The 17,653-nt window shown below is 39.2% G+C and overlaps 1 protein-coding gene across 6 annotated transcripts in view; it reads right to left on the bottom strand.

The window, feature by feature from the left end:
- The window catches only part of Mast4 (microtubule associated serine/threonine kinase family member 4), a 602,193-nt gene that overhangs the window by 297,873 nt on the left and 286,667 nt on the right, over positions 1 to 17,653 (bottom strand). For 2 of the 6 annotated variants that reach the window (XM_070031269.1, XM_070031266.1), the window contains exon 4: positions 16,270 to 16,344. The exons of the other annotated variants lie outside the window; for them this stretch is intronic. In XM_070031269.1, the coding sequence (XP_069887370.1) occupies positions 16,270 to 16,344 (75 nt within the window). The remainder of the gene's footprint in view (positions 1 to 16,269; positions 16,345 to 17,653) is intronic. 6 annotated transcript variants of the gene reach the window in all.

The following is a 17,653-nucleotide window of genomic DNA, read 5'->3' as shown; positions in this document are numbered from 1 at the left end:
TGCATTCTATATTTTTCTCTATGTACCTTTCATCAATAAATAACAGTGTTGCTTTAACTAAAAAGTGTGGAAAATTCTGATTGAATTTTCCACTTCAAAGTACACAAAATCATTTCATCTAGCATGCTGTGTTAGAAAATCTATGCTCCATTCTGACCCCTCGTTGCAGTCTATTTCAAGTGTTGGTAATGCACCGTAACTTGCTGCATGGCTGGTGAAGTAAACATATTGACTGAGAAATGTTTTGAAAACTCCCTATTCCACATTGAACCCAGCTACTGTCAAAAAAATCACAAAAAAGTTTGCATTCTGTCTGTGCAAAGAGCATGACAGAACTCTAGAAGAAATTCCCACAATAAATAAAACTGGCTACTTGCAGAACACAGCATCTTAAGCATTACTGTACAGGCCTTGAAGCTCTGGCAGGCAAAGGAACACTCAGCCTAAACAATGCACTCAGAGGTATAGGGGATAAGATGTAGTTAAGCATGTCCTTCCTTTAATCTATTTGCAAGGTTAAAATAAAATTTAGCAGAAGAGATTACCACCACTAGTGAGAAGGTGCAACTCAGCCAGCAGCCAAGGAACACACAGAAAAGAACGGTAATCTATTGATTGACCTTTCCTTCCAATTGCAGTCTAGGCAGCTAGCTGTCTTTTTTCATTTAGGAGGATATGACAGCTGACCTAGCTTATTTTCCTGGTCTGGCAAACTGGTACAGTCCTTGTACAAGTTAGGTAGCTGAGGCTAGTAGACTCATGCAACTTCATCACTGTTCTAAATAGGAAACTGTAAGCATTGATGGAACCAGATATGTCTCTAGTAACCCAAACTGCTCGCTTTGAATGCCTACTTCCTGGTCTCTTTACTTTTTTTTTTTTTTAGGTTTGAGACTGGGACTTGAACTTAGTATATATACCACCTCTACTCATTGGCTAGTGTTCCACACCTCCAATGCCCTTGATTCTCTTTAAAGAACAGCAAGAAAGATGTCTTCTAGGTAGACAGAGTGACAGGTGGCTAATAAGAACTTCCTATATTCCATGAAATAAAGAGGAACGGAATCCTTAATGTTTCCCCAAAGTATGTTTGAAACTTTGTTAATGGGTATTTTATGGTAAGAAAACTTTCAGAGTTCCTTGACAATAGGCTCCGTGCTCAAGTAATCTTAGGAAACACCTAATGAAACCCAGCTCCCAAGATATCTCCCCAAGACCGTTCAAACCAGCAATACGATATCTACAGTATTCTGGAAGAGCAGAATCTGCAGTGTTCCCCATAAAACATTGTGGGAGCAGACAAACACTACTCACATATTTATAACTTACAGAACGTATTTTGAGAACATAGGTTTAAGCCCAAGGAAGACAGACAAGTTATTGCCACATGAAAGACTATTATACTTAGTAGCTTTGAATTGTAGTCTTGAGTAGCACTATGATGACACAGCTAGGTGGCCCAGGCTGTCATTCAATAAATTACCCCCATGTATACCTCGCAAGATTGTAGCAACAAACACACCACTAGACTGAAAAAAAGAACTACACAAATGAAGTCCCAGTATACTACAGTGATCTACTCTCTAAAGAAATAAATTCAAAGCAGAAAAGAACACGACCACTATCTTATAGTACTGTGGCTCATGGGAAAGATTAGCTCGGGAAATATGGACTATGACCACAGCCATGGGTAAGAGAATAAGCCATGCCCTATTTATCAGTGGCAAAGGGGTATCTTTGCTCTCTCTGGCAATTTTGTTTTAAATTTCCACTTAGGATGGAGACAATCACAAGAGAACAAAGACCAGAGGAAAGGTAGAAAGGAATCGTGCACCTTTGGCTGTTTCCTCCTTCTCTATCCACAGCAGCCTAGAGGACATTTTTGGGCTTCCTTTTCCTTGAAGGGTTTGTTTGTTTATATACATACAGTTTTTATGGCTATGGCATTATATTTTTATTTTGGCATTTTAGGTTGAACTAGGGTCTTGCGATGCAGTACCAGCTGATTCACCAACATCTAAGTTCAAGAAATTCTCCCATCATAGCCTCATAGCTGGGACTACAGGCATGTATCACACCCTTACCCTTTTGGTTTCATAGCTTACTCAGGTTCCTTTGGTCACCAGAGTGAAAGCAATGGTTATGATGACAGTGTCCATACTGAGTAGAAGAGAAACCTCAGAAATAGGAGCTTTTTTTTCTTCTTGTAACTATCATTTTTTTGAATAAGTGATAAATATTTGAATAAAAGAATAGTTGCTAGGTGCTGGGAGATGACACCTGTAATCCTAGCTACCCAGGAGAATGACATCTGAGGATCACAGTTCAAAGCCAGCCTGGGCAGGAAAGTCTGTGAGACTCATAGTTCCAATTAACCAGCAAAAAGCCAGGAGTGGGGCTATGGCTCCACTGTGGTAGAGTATTAGCCTAGAGTAGAAAATCTCAGGGACTGTGCTTAGTCCTTGAGTTCAAGCCCTGTGACCAGCACACACACACACACACACACACACACACACACACACACACACACACACACACACACACACACACACTAATTTAAACTGAGGCAAATACTATTTATCTCTAGAAGGGCTCTACCACAGATGCCCTCTACTTGGCTAGAGTTCAGAGTCATTTTGCTCTCAGCATCAGTTGGATGCGAGTGTCATGGTGACCCAAGTCCATAAAAGAAATGTGATATAGGCAATCGTTTGTTATCAGACAAGACAAAAATAATAATAAATGATACAGAAGCAAGCATGGCAACATGAATGAAGACAAAAGATTTCTGCAGACACTAAATCATAAAAGGAATTAATAAAAGGAAAAGTGAGACTGAAAAACACACAAGAATGAAATGGGATTACTTGCTGGCAGAGGCAGGCAAAAGAAAAGGTCTAATCAGTAGAAATTATACAAAATAAATCATCAAAGAGGGAAAAATAAAGCTATAAAGTTTGTGGGACAAAGCCAAACTGAGAAATTAAGTAGGTATGGAATCCCAGGAGGTGAGGAGAAAAAAGGGAGAAGACACACTGGAGTAGATGAAGACCAAGGATGTTTCAAAAACTGGTGCAGGTCATCGGTCCACATACACAAGAAGCTCACCAAAGCTCAAGCAGAATTCATAAAAGGAAACAATATGTGGGAACCTTAGAGTTAAATGTCCTTTTCAAAAGGTAAGTATGTGCAAAGTAGTAGTAAGAAAGTAGAGTATCTATCAAAAAACACACAAAGCCAGGCATTGATGGCTCACACTTGTAATCATAGATACTTAAGAGTCTGAGACCTGGAGGATTGTGGTTCGAAGCCAGCTGGGGCAGAAATCTCCAAGACTCTATCTCCAATTAACCAGCAAAAAGTTGTCCTGGAGCATGACTCAAGTGATAGAGTAGCAGTGAAGCAAGTGAGCCACGCAAGAGGGCTAGGCCCTACTATAGACCCTGCAAAATGAAACAAAAAAGGTTGTGGGCTTAGCTCAAGTATAAAACTTTGCCTAATAATTGTGAGGCACTGGATTCAATCTCCAGCACTGTACAACACAGACACACACACACACACACACACACACACACACACACACACACACACACACACACACACACACACACACACACACACACACACACACACACACACACACACACACACACACACACACACACACACACACACACGGGCGCCAGTGGCTCATGCCTGTAATCCTAGCAGTTTAGGAAGCTGAGATCTGAGGATTGTGGTTCCAAGTCAGCCTGGGCAGGAAATGTCTGTGAGACTCTTAGCTCTGATAAACCACTCAGAAAACGGGAAGTAGTGCTGTGGCTCAAGTGGTAGAGCACTCGACTTGAGCTGAAGAGCTGAGGGACAGGGCCCAGGCCCAGAATTCAAGCCTCACAACAGACAAAATAAAAAATAAAAAGAAATGAAAAAGAGGCATCATTGGCCTTTGAGCTTTGCCACCAGCAAGTCCATCTGAGCTGCCTAGAATATACTTCTCAGGAGCTGCTGGCAACCAAACTCCTCCATAACCTTATCTAAATTCATAGACGCAGCTGGGTGCTGGTGGCTCACACCTATAATCCTTGCTACTCAGGAGGCTGAGATCTGAGGATCGTGGTTCAAAGCCAGCCCAGGCAGGAAAGTCTGTGAAACTCTTATCTCCAATAAACCACCAGAAAACTGGAAGTGGTGCTTTGGCTCAAGTGGTAGAATGCTAGCCTTAAGCTGAAGAGCTGAGAGATAACGCTCAGGCCCAGATTTCAAGCCCCAAGACTGACAAAAAAAAAAAAAAAAATCATAGACGCAAGACAATCCTTAGCCACACCACTCTGGTGAAATGGCTGAGTCACTTTTGCACAGTTGCTAGTCCTGTTTTATTTGTTTTTCTTTCTTCTTACCTGCAGGATGAACAGAAGTCCATGAGGGAAAATGAATGATTTTAGCAGTTCTTAAAAAATCTAGAGGCCAATGTTTATCAGTAACCCCTGTACTTAACCTATTTTGTGATCTTTCCAATTCTAAATTAAACATATTTCCTACTTTCTCCCAAATAACTAGCTAATGGGTTCTTGGCAAATTTTCTGTTACAAAGGAAATTTGTTTGGCACAACTCTTATGACACTAGACTAGTAAACAAATATAATTTACCACTTGTTTAAAGATCAGGTGGAGAAATCCTTAGGACAAATGAGGCCAGACTGTAAGTCTGTAATGATTTACTTATGTGCACTTAACTTAGCCAGCCAAAAAAGAAAAAATTAGTCTATCATAAAACCCTGCCCAATCACATCTGATCTCCAAAGCCAAGCAGAACAAGGTCTGCTTAGTACTTAAATGGAAGTCAGCCTGGTAATGCTGGGTGTTGCAAGCTTTACCAACAAAGTAAAAATAAATAAAAGAGAAGAGAACTGCATCTCTAACACATCTAATGGCATCTATATAATAAAAGGGTGTTAGATAAGAGAAATAAGCCATTGTGTTTGATTACAATACTAATATGGACTTAAAATAGAAATTGCAGCAACTGGAAGATTAGAAGTCATAGTGACAACTGTCTTTACACATGTCCTTTATTTTACTTATTGTTTTCAAGTTTTTTCCTGAAAACAAAGGAAGACAGAAACAGCTGCCATTTTCCATGATAATAAATTAGGATGAGGGTATTCATATTTTTAACTGTGTATATTTATGGAGTACTGTGTGATTATCCAATCCATGCATTTAATTTGTAATTGTTAAATCAGGGTAATTAGCATCTCCATCTCCTTAAACATTTATGATTTCTTTCTGTTGGGAGTCCCTGCACTCCCTCCTCATAGTTCTTTATGAAATATGTGATCCATTTTTATAAACTATACCACCACTTACTCTTATCTAACATTATTATGTGCCCATCTATAAGCAATACCATGAAAAACATTAGATGTTGGAAACAAGAACAGTAGAGATTCACAGTGTTCTGAACTCTACCTCAGAGCAGCACAAGGAAGTCTTCTGGGAGTGCTGATGATGCTATGTCTTCTCTGGGTGCTGCTACATGCACAGTCAGTGAGAATTCTGATACTTGTGCTTTTCTGGAGATGTATTACTTTTGGAGAAAACACTGTCTAAAGAATAATGGAATCATTTCAAACATAAAATATCTATACTTTAGTGTATATGTGTTACCCTCTGATAAAAACTGGTTTTATGAAACTAAGACTTGGGAGTGATTTTTCTAAGGAAACTGGCTAAACTCAACTTCAAGTCTAAATGCTCAATTTCCAGCACTTAGTACAGGGCCTGGCCACAAAATGAATGTTCTGTATATGGTAGCGGAACTGAATTCCAAAGCTATTATTTAATCTCATCACTCCAAGTGCTTTAATACTGTGTTTATGTCATACCTTAGAGCTAGCATCATGGAAAATAAGTAGAAACCACTTCCCATAGAATTACTTGAATGAGTCTAAGTAGAGAGACATAAGGCTGGAAAAATTCAGTGAACTTGATGGCTCTCTTGGAGAACCCCACCTTTTTCTTATGGAGAATGTGCTTAAACAGTCCATTGTTGAGGGAAATTGGGCATTTTAGTAGGATCTAATAAAGAAGTGGCCATGTCTGAGGAGTCCAGAAAATGGCTAAGAACAGAAAGGAAGAAACTCTGGATAAAATAATTTCTTCCTTCCTTCCTTTATTCTCCCTTCTCATCTCTTCCCTTCTCTACTCTTCTCTGCCTTTTCCCTCACTCATGGTTTTTTTGTTTTAGGTTTTGTTTTTGGTTGTTGGGTTGGGTTTTTTTTTTGCCTTTTAAGAGAAGGACTTGTTATGTAGTCCCAGTTGATGTGGAATTCATGATTCTCCTGCTTCTACTACCTTCCAAATTCTGGGATTACAGGCTTGAATGACCACATCCAGCTTTGATTTCTTCAGGTTAAAATAACTTCTTTAAACTTTTTTAAAATGTAAGATGAACATGAGAATTTGCTTCATTTATTAATAATTTATCAGCTATATATACACTTATACTGCAAATTTATGTTTTTAAAATTTGAGTGATTACTATACTAATTGCTCATAATCCATCCACTACAAAGAAGCATATAGGCTTTGTTTTTTAAGTCCTTTCTATTCCTATCTCTCATCCATTCAGTTCCCATATTCCTTTCCCACAGAAACAATGCTCTTAGCTTTGTATACACTGGCCCAAAATTTATAAGCAAATACACAGTATTTTGTTATATAACTAAATGAGTTCATATTTACTTTCTACTTTTCCTATCAAGGCCACTATTTGGTTTCCCAGATTCTATTCAATAGGAGACTAGTCCATGTCAATGTGTCCTCCTTTTTATCCCCTATAGCTGCCTGGGACTGCAGGTATGAATGAGGCACATCATTTGTCCACCCAGTTAACTACTTAAAAGGTGTTAGTATTCTACTGAAACTTTTTGCTTTTAAAATTATGCTGTAGTGACTTACTACACATGTATGCTGGCATAACTGATGCTCACTTTCCCCTGGAAGATATTGGTGGCTTAAATGGTACATGGATATGTATTTCTGATGAGGATTGCTCATTTTCCTGCTGCAGAGATTACACTTGCACCAGTATTATTATTTATTTTAAAAAGCTGCTTTTCCAGAAATTGTTTTCAGACCTTTAGGTTCATGCCAATTTGATAAAAGGTGAAACGCCATTCTAGTTGCTTTTACTTTTCACTTCTACCATGAGGGCAGTTGAGAGTATTTTCTACTCATAAAAGCCATTTATTTATATTGTGGCCTTTGCCCATTTTTCAGCTGAACTGTTATGGGTCTGGAGTTCTTTTTAAAATAAACAGCAGCAAAAGTCCTTATAAACTAAGAGACACATGCAGAGGACCCACAGGATTATAGGCAGTTTTCTTATAGTTCTGTAGCATTACCTAGGCCCACAGTCCCATGGTGTGTTGTACAGAGGGAAGGATTTCTGAGGGGCAGGAGGTAAAAAGTAACAGAAGCCACTTTCCATTAGAATCCTGAGAAGCCCCGCGTTGGTCCATAGAGGGCTTGCCTGAGAGGGGCAAAGAACATGGGCTGATGGCTGGAGACAGAGACTACATGGTCTGAGTCCTTCTATAGCTTTGGGGCCTTATGAGGTCATTGAATTTCACTGTTCCTTCCTGCTAATTGCTATGTACTGGTTTGCAAGGCATGTAGAAGAGGCGGTACATACCAATTTTAAAATGCAACATGACAACTCTCTTCGGACAGAAAGAGAGGGAATGGGTCACCTGAGAGGTAGGGAAGCATTTTCTTTTAGTGTGATCCACTCTGACACAGCTTTGTCCTATAAAGATTCTTTTGTTTCTTTTGTAAGTTCGTCCCCTACGGTATAAGCCCTGTTTTCACTGTATTTGATTCTGGTGTTCTGCATCTTGTATAAACATTTTTGTAATTTGGGAGGGGAAGGGGGATAGCAGAATGCTTAAACGTGGATGCAGGCTGACCCATTGTGACGATGAGATATACAGGACACTATGTTGAAAATGAACTTTACAATGTCGGGGCGGGGGGGAGAGGGAAGAGTTGGGAGGTGGGGAAGGAAGTAATGGTAAGGAAAAATCAAAGGAGGAGGCAAAAATGCTCAATGGGAAATGTACTCATTACCCTATTTGTGTAACTGTAACTCCTCTGTACAGTATTTTTATAACTAAAAAAAATATATAAAATAAAAAAGAGGCAAATGTCACTCAGTGAAATTGGAATTGAACATCAAGGACAGTTGTACCACACAGGTAAAGAATAGCCAATGGCGCTCTTCCTTGGTGCTGCTTAAAAAGATTACCTCCATCTGCAGTGTAGGCTCCAGATCATGGCCTTCAAACTTCTCAAAAAGCCCAAAATTAATGACAAAGAGGACCAAGAAGTTCCCTTAGCTCCAGTCACACTAACATGCCAAAAATTAATCAAAAATGGTAGAAAACTAGAGGTTGGACAACAGCATACAGAGCAGATCTAAGGGCTGAATCTCAGTGTTCATCATTGCTCATGTAAGACAAAGCACATATTGCCCAATAAATTCCAGAAGTGAAGTAACTTAATACACAACAAACCCCACTGAACTAAGGCTCCTGACAAGGTTTCCTCCAACAATATCAAATATCACAGGAAAGGGCGGCCCACCTGGCCATCATAATCACCAGTATCAACGCTCAGATGTACAACAACAACAACAATAACAATAACAAAACCTGAATAGATAGCTCATGCCCATGCTCCCTTTGTGCTTAAATAAAATTACAAAAAACTACTGGACACTGGTGGTTCATACCTATAATCCTAGCTACTCAGGAGGCTGAGCTCTGAAGATCACAGTTGGAAGCTATCCTGGGTAAAAAGTCAATGAGACTCTTTTATGCCTCCAAGCAGCTTTTGTAACACATTTTTTGAATATTTGATTATTTTAAAGTGTTTTTTGGTGTTTTATATACATAATATAAATAAATAAATAAATATGGTATGCATGTTTTTTGTTTTTAATTGGTTGTGGGGCCTGAACTCTGGACCTGGGTCCTGTCCCTCAGCTCTTTAGCTCAAGGCTAGCACTCTACCACTTGAGCCACAGCCGTCACTTCCGGCTTTTTCTGCTTATGTGGTGCTGAGGAATTGAACCCAGGGCCTCATGCATGCAAGGTAAGCACTCTACCACGGAGCCACCTTCCCAGTCCAGTATGCATGTTTTTAAATGACATTAAAAGCAGGGTACTCTGGAATTGGCTTTTAGGTCTGTTTTCCCATAGTACTGTTTTCAGCCCTATGCTCATTGCTGGGTGTTTATCTCTTCAGGCTATCTATATTTTCTGGTTGTCATTATCTCCAACTCTGTGGAGACACAGAGGCAACTTCTTCAGGATTAGATCACAGGGTCAAGGGCAGACTATAAAATTTAACAAGTGCCACTGGTGTACCGCCAAAACAGTCTGTCAACTCTATGGAATGGCTGTACCAGAGCATCAATCTAGTATAACAATGCTGTAGATGAAAATAAAATGGTGTAATTATCCCATCTCACTGATGAAGAAACACTTTCCCTTGACTTCTTAGCTCATACAAAAAACTAGCTAGCACTCAAAACTAGATAGTAGGACTGTGTGATCTCAAGGTTGGTATGCAGCTACCATGAAGGGCCACAACAAGAGTAAACTGTGTCGCACTCCATCCATCCTCATCTGACCCATAATTCCTGCATTCATATATGCAACAGCCATGCCCATATTTATGTTCATCAAAATCCCTGGCCCTCCTTCAAGGCCTGGAAAATCTACAACTTCTAGGAAACCTTTTCTGCCACTCACAGGTCTCCCGCTATTCAAGTCAACAGAACACAAACACTTGTTGCCATACAATTAGCAATGCTTCTGCTTTATTTCTTTGCCAATTAAATTACATTTTTGAGGGTAAGAAATTAAATTCTACAAGGTACATTCTTTCATGCTTAACATACTGGTAGGTATTCAAAAATCATTATAACAGGCTTTAAACAATGCAGACATCATTTCTCAAAGATCATCTGATCCTAACCCCTTATTTTACAAAATAGAGGGAAAGTCCTAGAAAGGTACAGTAATGATTACTGAATATCTGTGATAACAGTAATCATACATGATTGTTACAACTTAGTAGTCATTGGATGCCTCCTGATGGAACAAAACTTTGCCCACTTCAGCTCACTGAATGTTCCGAACAATCCCATGATTACTACCATTTAGGCACTGTCTTTTTGTTTGTACGTGCATATCAATACTGAGGCTTGAACTCAGAGCTTGGGCAATTGCCCCTTAGCTCTTTTCACCTAAGGCTGGGGTTCTACCACTTGAGCCACACCTACACTTGCAGTTTTCAGGGTTTATTATTTTTCTCACAGGGGGAGGGACTGAATGGACGTAAGAGTCTCATGGTCTTTCCTGCGTGGGCTGGCTTCAAACCACTATCCTCAGATAGCCCCACAATAGCTAGGATTTCAGGTCTGAGCATCCAACCTGGTCATCATCCTTAGGATAAGAAAACTGACACTTCCTCAAACTGATTAAGTAATTGGCTCCAGGTCACAGCTAGTAAGTTTTGAAAATGGGGTGCAATTTCATTTAGTTGGGACCAAAGATAATTTATAGATGACTGATATAAAAATAAACAAAAACTATAAGCTGCTTCAAAGATTTCAATTAGAAATTTATGATGCCTAAAGTCCTTTACAAAAAAAAAGTTTTCATAGTATAGCATTTTATGTGACTAAAATACTCCCATAATAATTATGGTAACCAGTCTTCCAATTCCTTCTCCATCTTAAAAATGTCCTTAAATATAGTAACAAGTATTGCATCCTCTAAGAAGAAGAAATTATTCTTTAACACTTGAAATTCCTGGGATGAGGAGGGTGTTAATTACCACCCAGAAACTCCATGCATAATAAGACTCAAAAATGTAGATGATTTAAAATGTATATCCTCTTACTGCTTAAAAGAGAAAAAGAAATCAACCTATTTTCTTTTCCTATGACAGACAAAAATGCAAGTCTATGATTTTCCATTGCCTTTATTTGTATCATCTATGCAACTATGCACTCTGGTTCAGGCAGCCCCTAGTTCCTGCTCAACAGTGGGTTTCTAAGATCTCCAAAATATTTACTCTTCAGAAAGGTAAAAGTGTGGGGCGGGGGAGAAGGATCAATCCTAAAAGGTTTATAGCAGAGAGAAAAGAAGACCATCTGCTCTGAAATAGCTCTGGGCTGAATTTCCCAGCAGGGGAACACAAGTTGTAGAAACCTCATTCTCATTAGAGAAAAGGAGAGAAATTGCTGAGAATTAGTGGAAAGGATTTTCAAGCCCTACAGCAGATTCAAACATTGTATCCTGGAATTACAACCAGGTTTGAGTTAAAGGATTACTATTATTGATATTGCTTTCTAAAGAAGGATAGAATGTTGCAAAGCTTTCTAAATTTATTAGATGATACTATGCCTACCACTATTTGCTCTCACCTGCTTAAAATTTCAATACAATCTTATGAACCTATTTATTCTGGATCAGCACAGCTCCCAATGTGAAATGACAGCTCATCAAGAATAAATCTTCATCATCCCTTTGTACTGAAATGCCAGGAGATTTCAAAACGAATCCCCTGTGCACTCATGTTCCCTTCTGTCCACCAGATCATGTCCCTGATGCTCCCCTATCAAATTGATTTTTATTTAACAGAGGCCTTTACCAGCTCTGCAAATAACAGCTGTGTGGTCTTTGAACTATTATTCTTACTGCCAGTCTTGCTTCATTCTTTGTTCATTTGCTGTGTTAACAGCTTTCCAACCGAGGGACAGACAGGTGAGCATATTCTTAAAGAGAAAGACTCTTTTAGACATTCCCAGTGGACAAGCTCAGCCAATCAGAGCCTCCCCCTTATCTTTGATCTCCCCCCTCACACTTTACTTTTATTTAAATAAAACAGATTTAAAAGCTTGTTTTCCTGCATGTAAAGCACAAAAGGCTTTCTAAGCAAGCAAAACTTCATGGATGAAAAAGAAAAACCAGCATTTTAAACAGAAACTGTGCCCCTATTTCTTGTCAATATATTCCCCTTGGGCTTAACATAACTTTTGTTTTAATAATTAACTTCTACTAAGATTCTGGCTCGAAGTCTGATGAGAACTTGAGCCAGGTGCTGGTGGCATGTATCTATAATCCTAGCTACTCAGCAGGCTGAGAGGCCAAGGATGTAGGTTTGACATCAGCCTGGACAGAGAAGTCCTTAAGATTCCATGTCTAAAATATCTAGCAAAAATCCAGGCTAGAGGCATTGTCTCAGTGGTAAAGCACCAACTGAACAAACAAGCCAAGCAAGCATGAGGTCCCAAGTTCAAACATGAGGCCCTGAGTTCAAACTTCAGTACTACCAAAACAAAAAAGAACTCTGGTTAGAAGTCTGCTTAACGTCATGGTTTTGCAAGTCATGAAAAATTGTATCACTTGTTCATTTGTAGAGGAATGTTAGGTTTGAGAAATCCCATTCAAAAATTGCTGAGTAAACCCAAACTACCTAGTCTGGAATAGTCTCAATGAAGAAGAAAAACAATTCTACACTTTAAGAGAAATGCCATATGCTCCCTTCACTGTGTTGATGAGAAGGTGTAAACTAAGGAGACCCCATGTTAAGATACTACCACCAAAGCCAAAGAATTGACTTATAAGCACACTTCAGTATATTCTTTGCATCCTATTATTCTTGGGAAGCTAAATGTTTTGCCCTGACTTCATTTCTTGCCAGTTGTGCAACGCAGACTCATAATCAAGTTAATATTCTCAAAAAGTCTGGCTAACCATAAATTGCTACTGACCCTCAGTGCATGGAAACCTGTAATTTGTAGGAATTCTTTACTACGACTCAAGTTATTTAGTAGAAAATGATGCAGTGCTGATTCAAAGCAAAGTGCATTTATAACAAAAGGTCACTGGCTACACAGACCCACATTTCCATTTGTCATTTATTGTCTAAGAAACATCTACACAACAAAAAGTGGCTATTTCCCTTCTCTTAATGTGTGGAAATATTTTTTTTCGGAGCTTCTCAAATTTCTAGTTGGCAATATTTAGGAAAGGAAAGGATCTGACCTTTTAAACCAACTTGATAACATGGCTGACCCAACTTACATAGCCCATAAAGGCACCAAATATGTTCTTCAGATCAGTTTAATGAGTTCATCTGAAAGTTTTGCATGGGAAAAAATGCCAGGATTCTCTCTTAAAACTAAACAGAACAACAATAAGTAGTTTACCAGCAATGGAAGAAAAGGAGCAAATCTGCAGTTACACTGTGTAACCAGGTGCTTGGTGAGGAAGGATATTTCTGGAAATGCCAAATCAGAATGAAAAAAAGAAAGAAGAGAAGGAGGAGGACAGTGGAAGTACACCCTTAGTTGTACCATAAAAACATTAGGGAACAAGAAGGAATATACAATATGTAGGGCTCTAGTTGTTAAATGAGGGGCTTTATAAGTGGGGTCTAGGAAGAGTCTCATATACTGTGAGCTGTCCTCTCATTGGTGACATTTGTATTACATGATGCAACCAAAACACGTACTTGAAGCCACACATATCCCTGTACCGCTGCATCTGGCATCATTAGGCTTGAGAGTTGTCAGGGGCTTTCCTAACCCCTATGCACATATAACAGCTAGGCGCTTAATAAAGGGCTATGGTATCTGTCCTCTGCAACACAAGCAACATAATATTACTGATCAATTAAAATTATCGCCCACAAACATCAGAATCCACTCACAGGGAAGTGGTCAATTAGCAGAACATCAGACGTACTTCATCCTCAATGATATCAATTTTTTTCTTTCTTTCTTTTCTTTTCTTTTTTTTTTTTTTGCTAATTGGCACACTCTGCTGTTGAAATTAGTCATATTAAAACAATTGAATTGGCAAGATTATTTTAAGTATTTTCTATCCTTCCATGAAGAGGGCCCAGACATCCATCCAGAATAGCTTCTAAACTGTTCCCATAGACGTGGTACCTGAGGGTCCACTGCTAACTGGCCTAAGCAATTGAGTGAGATGGTTCCTGTGAATGACCCCTGTGCAGGTAGACTTTAGAGAACCCAGACTGGGGAAATGGCCACATTGCCTTAAGTGTAACTTTACAAAAATATTGGGCAGAAGTTCTTTGAAGAACTGAAGAGTAGAAATGTCACTGAGACACAGGACATGGTCATGAGTGCTTTTTCTGTTAGCCCGTAAGACGGTGTTTTTGTTTGTTTGTTTGATCAGTCCTGGGGCTTGAACTCAGGGTCTGGGTGCTGTCCCTGAGCTATTTTTTTTCTCTCTCATGGCTAGTGCTTTACCACTTTAAGTCACAGCTCTGCTTGTGATGTTTTCTGATGGTTTATTAACGATAATAGTCTCACCGACTTTCCTGGCTTTGAATTGCGATCCTCAGATCTCAACCTCCGGAGTAGCTAGGATTATAGGTATAAACCACCAGCACCTGGCAAGACTTTTTTAAATGCAGGCCTGTGTGTAGGACAATTGGTCTCCAACCACTAAAACTGATGGGTTTAGCAAATCCTCACTCAAAACCTCAACCACTATTTGTGGCCATTCTTCTCTGGCAAAGTGTTTGGGATAAGCTAATGGCTTACATAAGAGTGAGTATCTCAACACACTTGTTTGAACTACATCACTGAAGCTGACTATACCAGCTCAGAAAAGTTCAGTGATTTTACAAGCTATATTTTTCTTCAATACTGAGGTTTTAATTCAGGAACTTATGTGTTCTAGGCAGGTCCTGTACCACTTCAGCCATATTTCCAGCCAGATTTGCTTTTAGGTTAATTTTTAATATGTGGGTCTCACTTTGTGCTTAGAACTAGCTTTGGACACAAATCATTCTATTTTTCACAAAAGTGTGACAAATGTGTACCACCAGCTTGTTTTTAGAATTGGGGACTCACTCATTTTTTTTGTCAAGACTGGCTTTAAATTATACTCCCAATTTCTTTCTCCCAAGGAGCTGGGATTGCCTTCCACGTGTGTGTGAGTGAGTGTGTGTGTGTGTGTGTGTGTGTGTGTGTGTGTGTTTACTGGTGATCAAACCTAGAACCTTCCACAAGCATTCTTAACACTGAGCTTTATTCTCAGCCTTTAATTAGCTAATTATTATAATCATATGATAAATTTAAAATATCAAATTTACAAGTAAACGTATTGAGGACAAAGGTAAAAGATAATCAAAACGGATTCACTTCCTCTTTATTTTATGGGTATCAGGATTTGAATTCGGGGCTTCATGTTTGCTCAGTTGGCACTCTACCACTTGATCCATAACTCCAGATCTGCTTTTTCTGGCTACTTTGAAGATAGAGTCTCACAGACTTTTTTTTGACCAGGCTGCCTTTCAATCTTTACCCTATAGATCTCAGACTCCAGAATAGCTAGAATTACAAGTGTGAGTCAACGACACCTAACTTTCCTTCCTAATTCTTTTTTCTTATTTTTAAATGTTATTGTCAAGGTGATATACAGAGGGATTATACTTACATAAGTAAGGTAGTGATTACATTACTTGTCTAAGTTGTTACCCCTTCCCTCATTTTTCTCCCTATTTCCCTCCCCACACAAGTTGTACAGATTATTTCCAACATATTGTCTTGCGAATATCAACTGTTGCATAGGTCTGCCCTTTGTCCTTTGTCTCACCATTTTGTTGTTTCCCTTTTCTTTCCTAACTCAGATAAACGTATAAACAAGGTTTTTTTTGTTGTTGGTGGTGTTGTTCCCAATGAACTACATGATTTCTTTTTTCTTTTGTGATTTTTTCCCCCTGTGGTTTATCTCCTGTTGTCACTACATTTGATTTTGGCACTCTGGGTATTGCATATATGTTTTTCCTAATTCTTTTAATTTTTTTTCTACCAAAAGGTATATCCAATGATAGGGAAAAAAAACACAACTATACAATATAACATAAGTAACTCCACTGTGGTGGAGTTCACTAATATCATGCCAGTACTTGAAAAGAAGTGAGAGTATGTGTACCACAGAAATCAGCACTTGCTCCAAATTGAATTTGGTTTTGTTTTCCATATGGATTATTAAGAACTAAACAGAACAACACTGATAACCATACTTATTAACAGAAAATACTGCCTCTTCCCCACATCCATATTGTAAAATCTGCAAACACAACTCAATTTCTTCACAAGGGACAGACCACCATGCACACCTGCTGCCCAGGGCACTGGCGCACACTTACTTTTGAAGCAGCAGGTTCCACTAGTCTCTGGCGATGTCGGGCTGAGTTGAAATGGCTCTTCGGAGGCTGCCCTTCCTGACAGTGAATGGAAGATGGGAAATGAACGAGAGGTGGGAAAGGACAAGGCGGGGCATGGGATGATGGGAAAATGGCCAAAAAAGGGAGAGGGACAGTATTTAACAGCACTGTACTTTGCTTTTGCTAAAAATCTAATAACAAAAACACACACAACACGCGCTACCCCATAAACGCACGTTACATGCAAGTCACTGTAAAAAACAGCTTTGGATATGCATTTGTGTGGTGAGGTCATAAACACCGTCTGGTATTAAGACAATCACAGAAACTCTTCATTTTTAGAAGGAGGGGGAAATGATTCACCAACATAGCTCAAGGATGTGAAGAAAAGCTGGAATATGATGTCCCTGACCTTAAAGTTCATCTTCCTAAAATCACAGAAGGCCTAACAGAACTTTCTTAGGGTTAGATCTGGTGCCCATTTGGATAACACAAAAATGAAATGGGGAGGAGGGTTCACAAACCACATCTCCCAAACCATGACAAAGCTCCTGCTTTAGACACTTCTATCAGCCTGGTAGAAATCATCTTGTCTGGTAATCACCAATGACTCTGTTCTGAAATATGTATTTCATTAACTTATGTAGAGATTTGTGCTGCTGTAATTCACATCTATGTGAAAGAGTGGTCTATCTTTTATAAACTTCCTTCCGTCCTTCCTTTCTCCCTTCCTTTTTTCCTTTCTTTCTTCCTTCATTTTCTCCCTTTCTTCTTTTCTTCCTTTCTTCCTCTTCCCTTCCTTTCTTCCATCCATCCTTTGTTTCTTCCTTCCTATTTCCTCCCTTTCCTATTTATTCATTTATTTAGTGATGGTACTGGGGTTTGAACTCAGGCCTTGAGTTGTTGCTTTTTTTTTTTTTTTTTTTGCTCAAAGCTGGCACTCTCAAGTGGTTTTTGGTAGTTAACTAATGATGATCAGAATCTCAGACTTTTCTGGCCTGACTGGCTTCCAACCTTGATCCTCCTGAGTAGTTACAATTACAGTCATGGTACTTTAAAGTTTAGAATGAGGTCCCCATAAACAGTATAAAGTTCCACTTCTCCAACATTCAGAACTGCACAGTAGTAAACAGGAGATTAAGAAGCAAGCTCTGCTTCCTTCCCTGTGAACATCAACTCAGGGACAGAGAGATGAATACAGCACCTCTGTTCTTGAAGGCACAGAGAAAGTACAAGGAGAGAAAGTACAATACCAGCAGTGCTGTGACCTTCAGATGAAGGTAACATTTACTCAGCTGTGTTCACAAAGGCAAGTAGAGACCTTCTGTGTAGGAAAAAATGCAATGTCTACACTGCAGTACTTACA

The sequence above is a fragment of the Dipodomys merriami genome, unplaced genomic scaffold, assembly GCF_024711535.1.
Source record: "Dipodomys merriami isolate MVZ:Mamm:240054 unplaced genomic scaffold, mDipMer1.0.p SCAF_20, whole genome shotgun sequence".
Taxonomy (NCBI): Eukaryota; Metazoa; Chordata; class Mammalia; order Rodentia; family Heteromyidae; genus Dipodomys; species Dipodomys merriami.
This window is presented reverse-complemented; position numbering and strand designations above follow the sequence as displayed.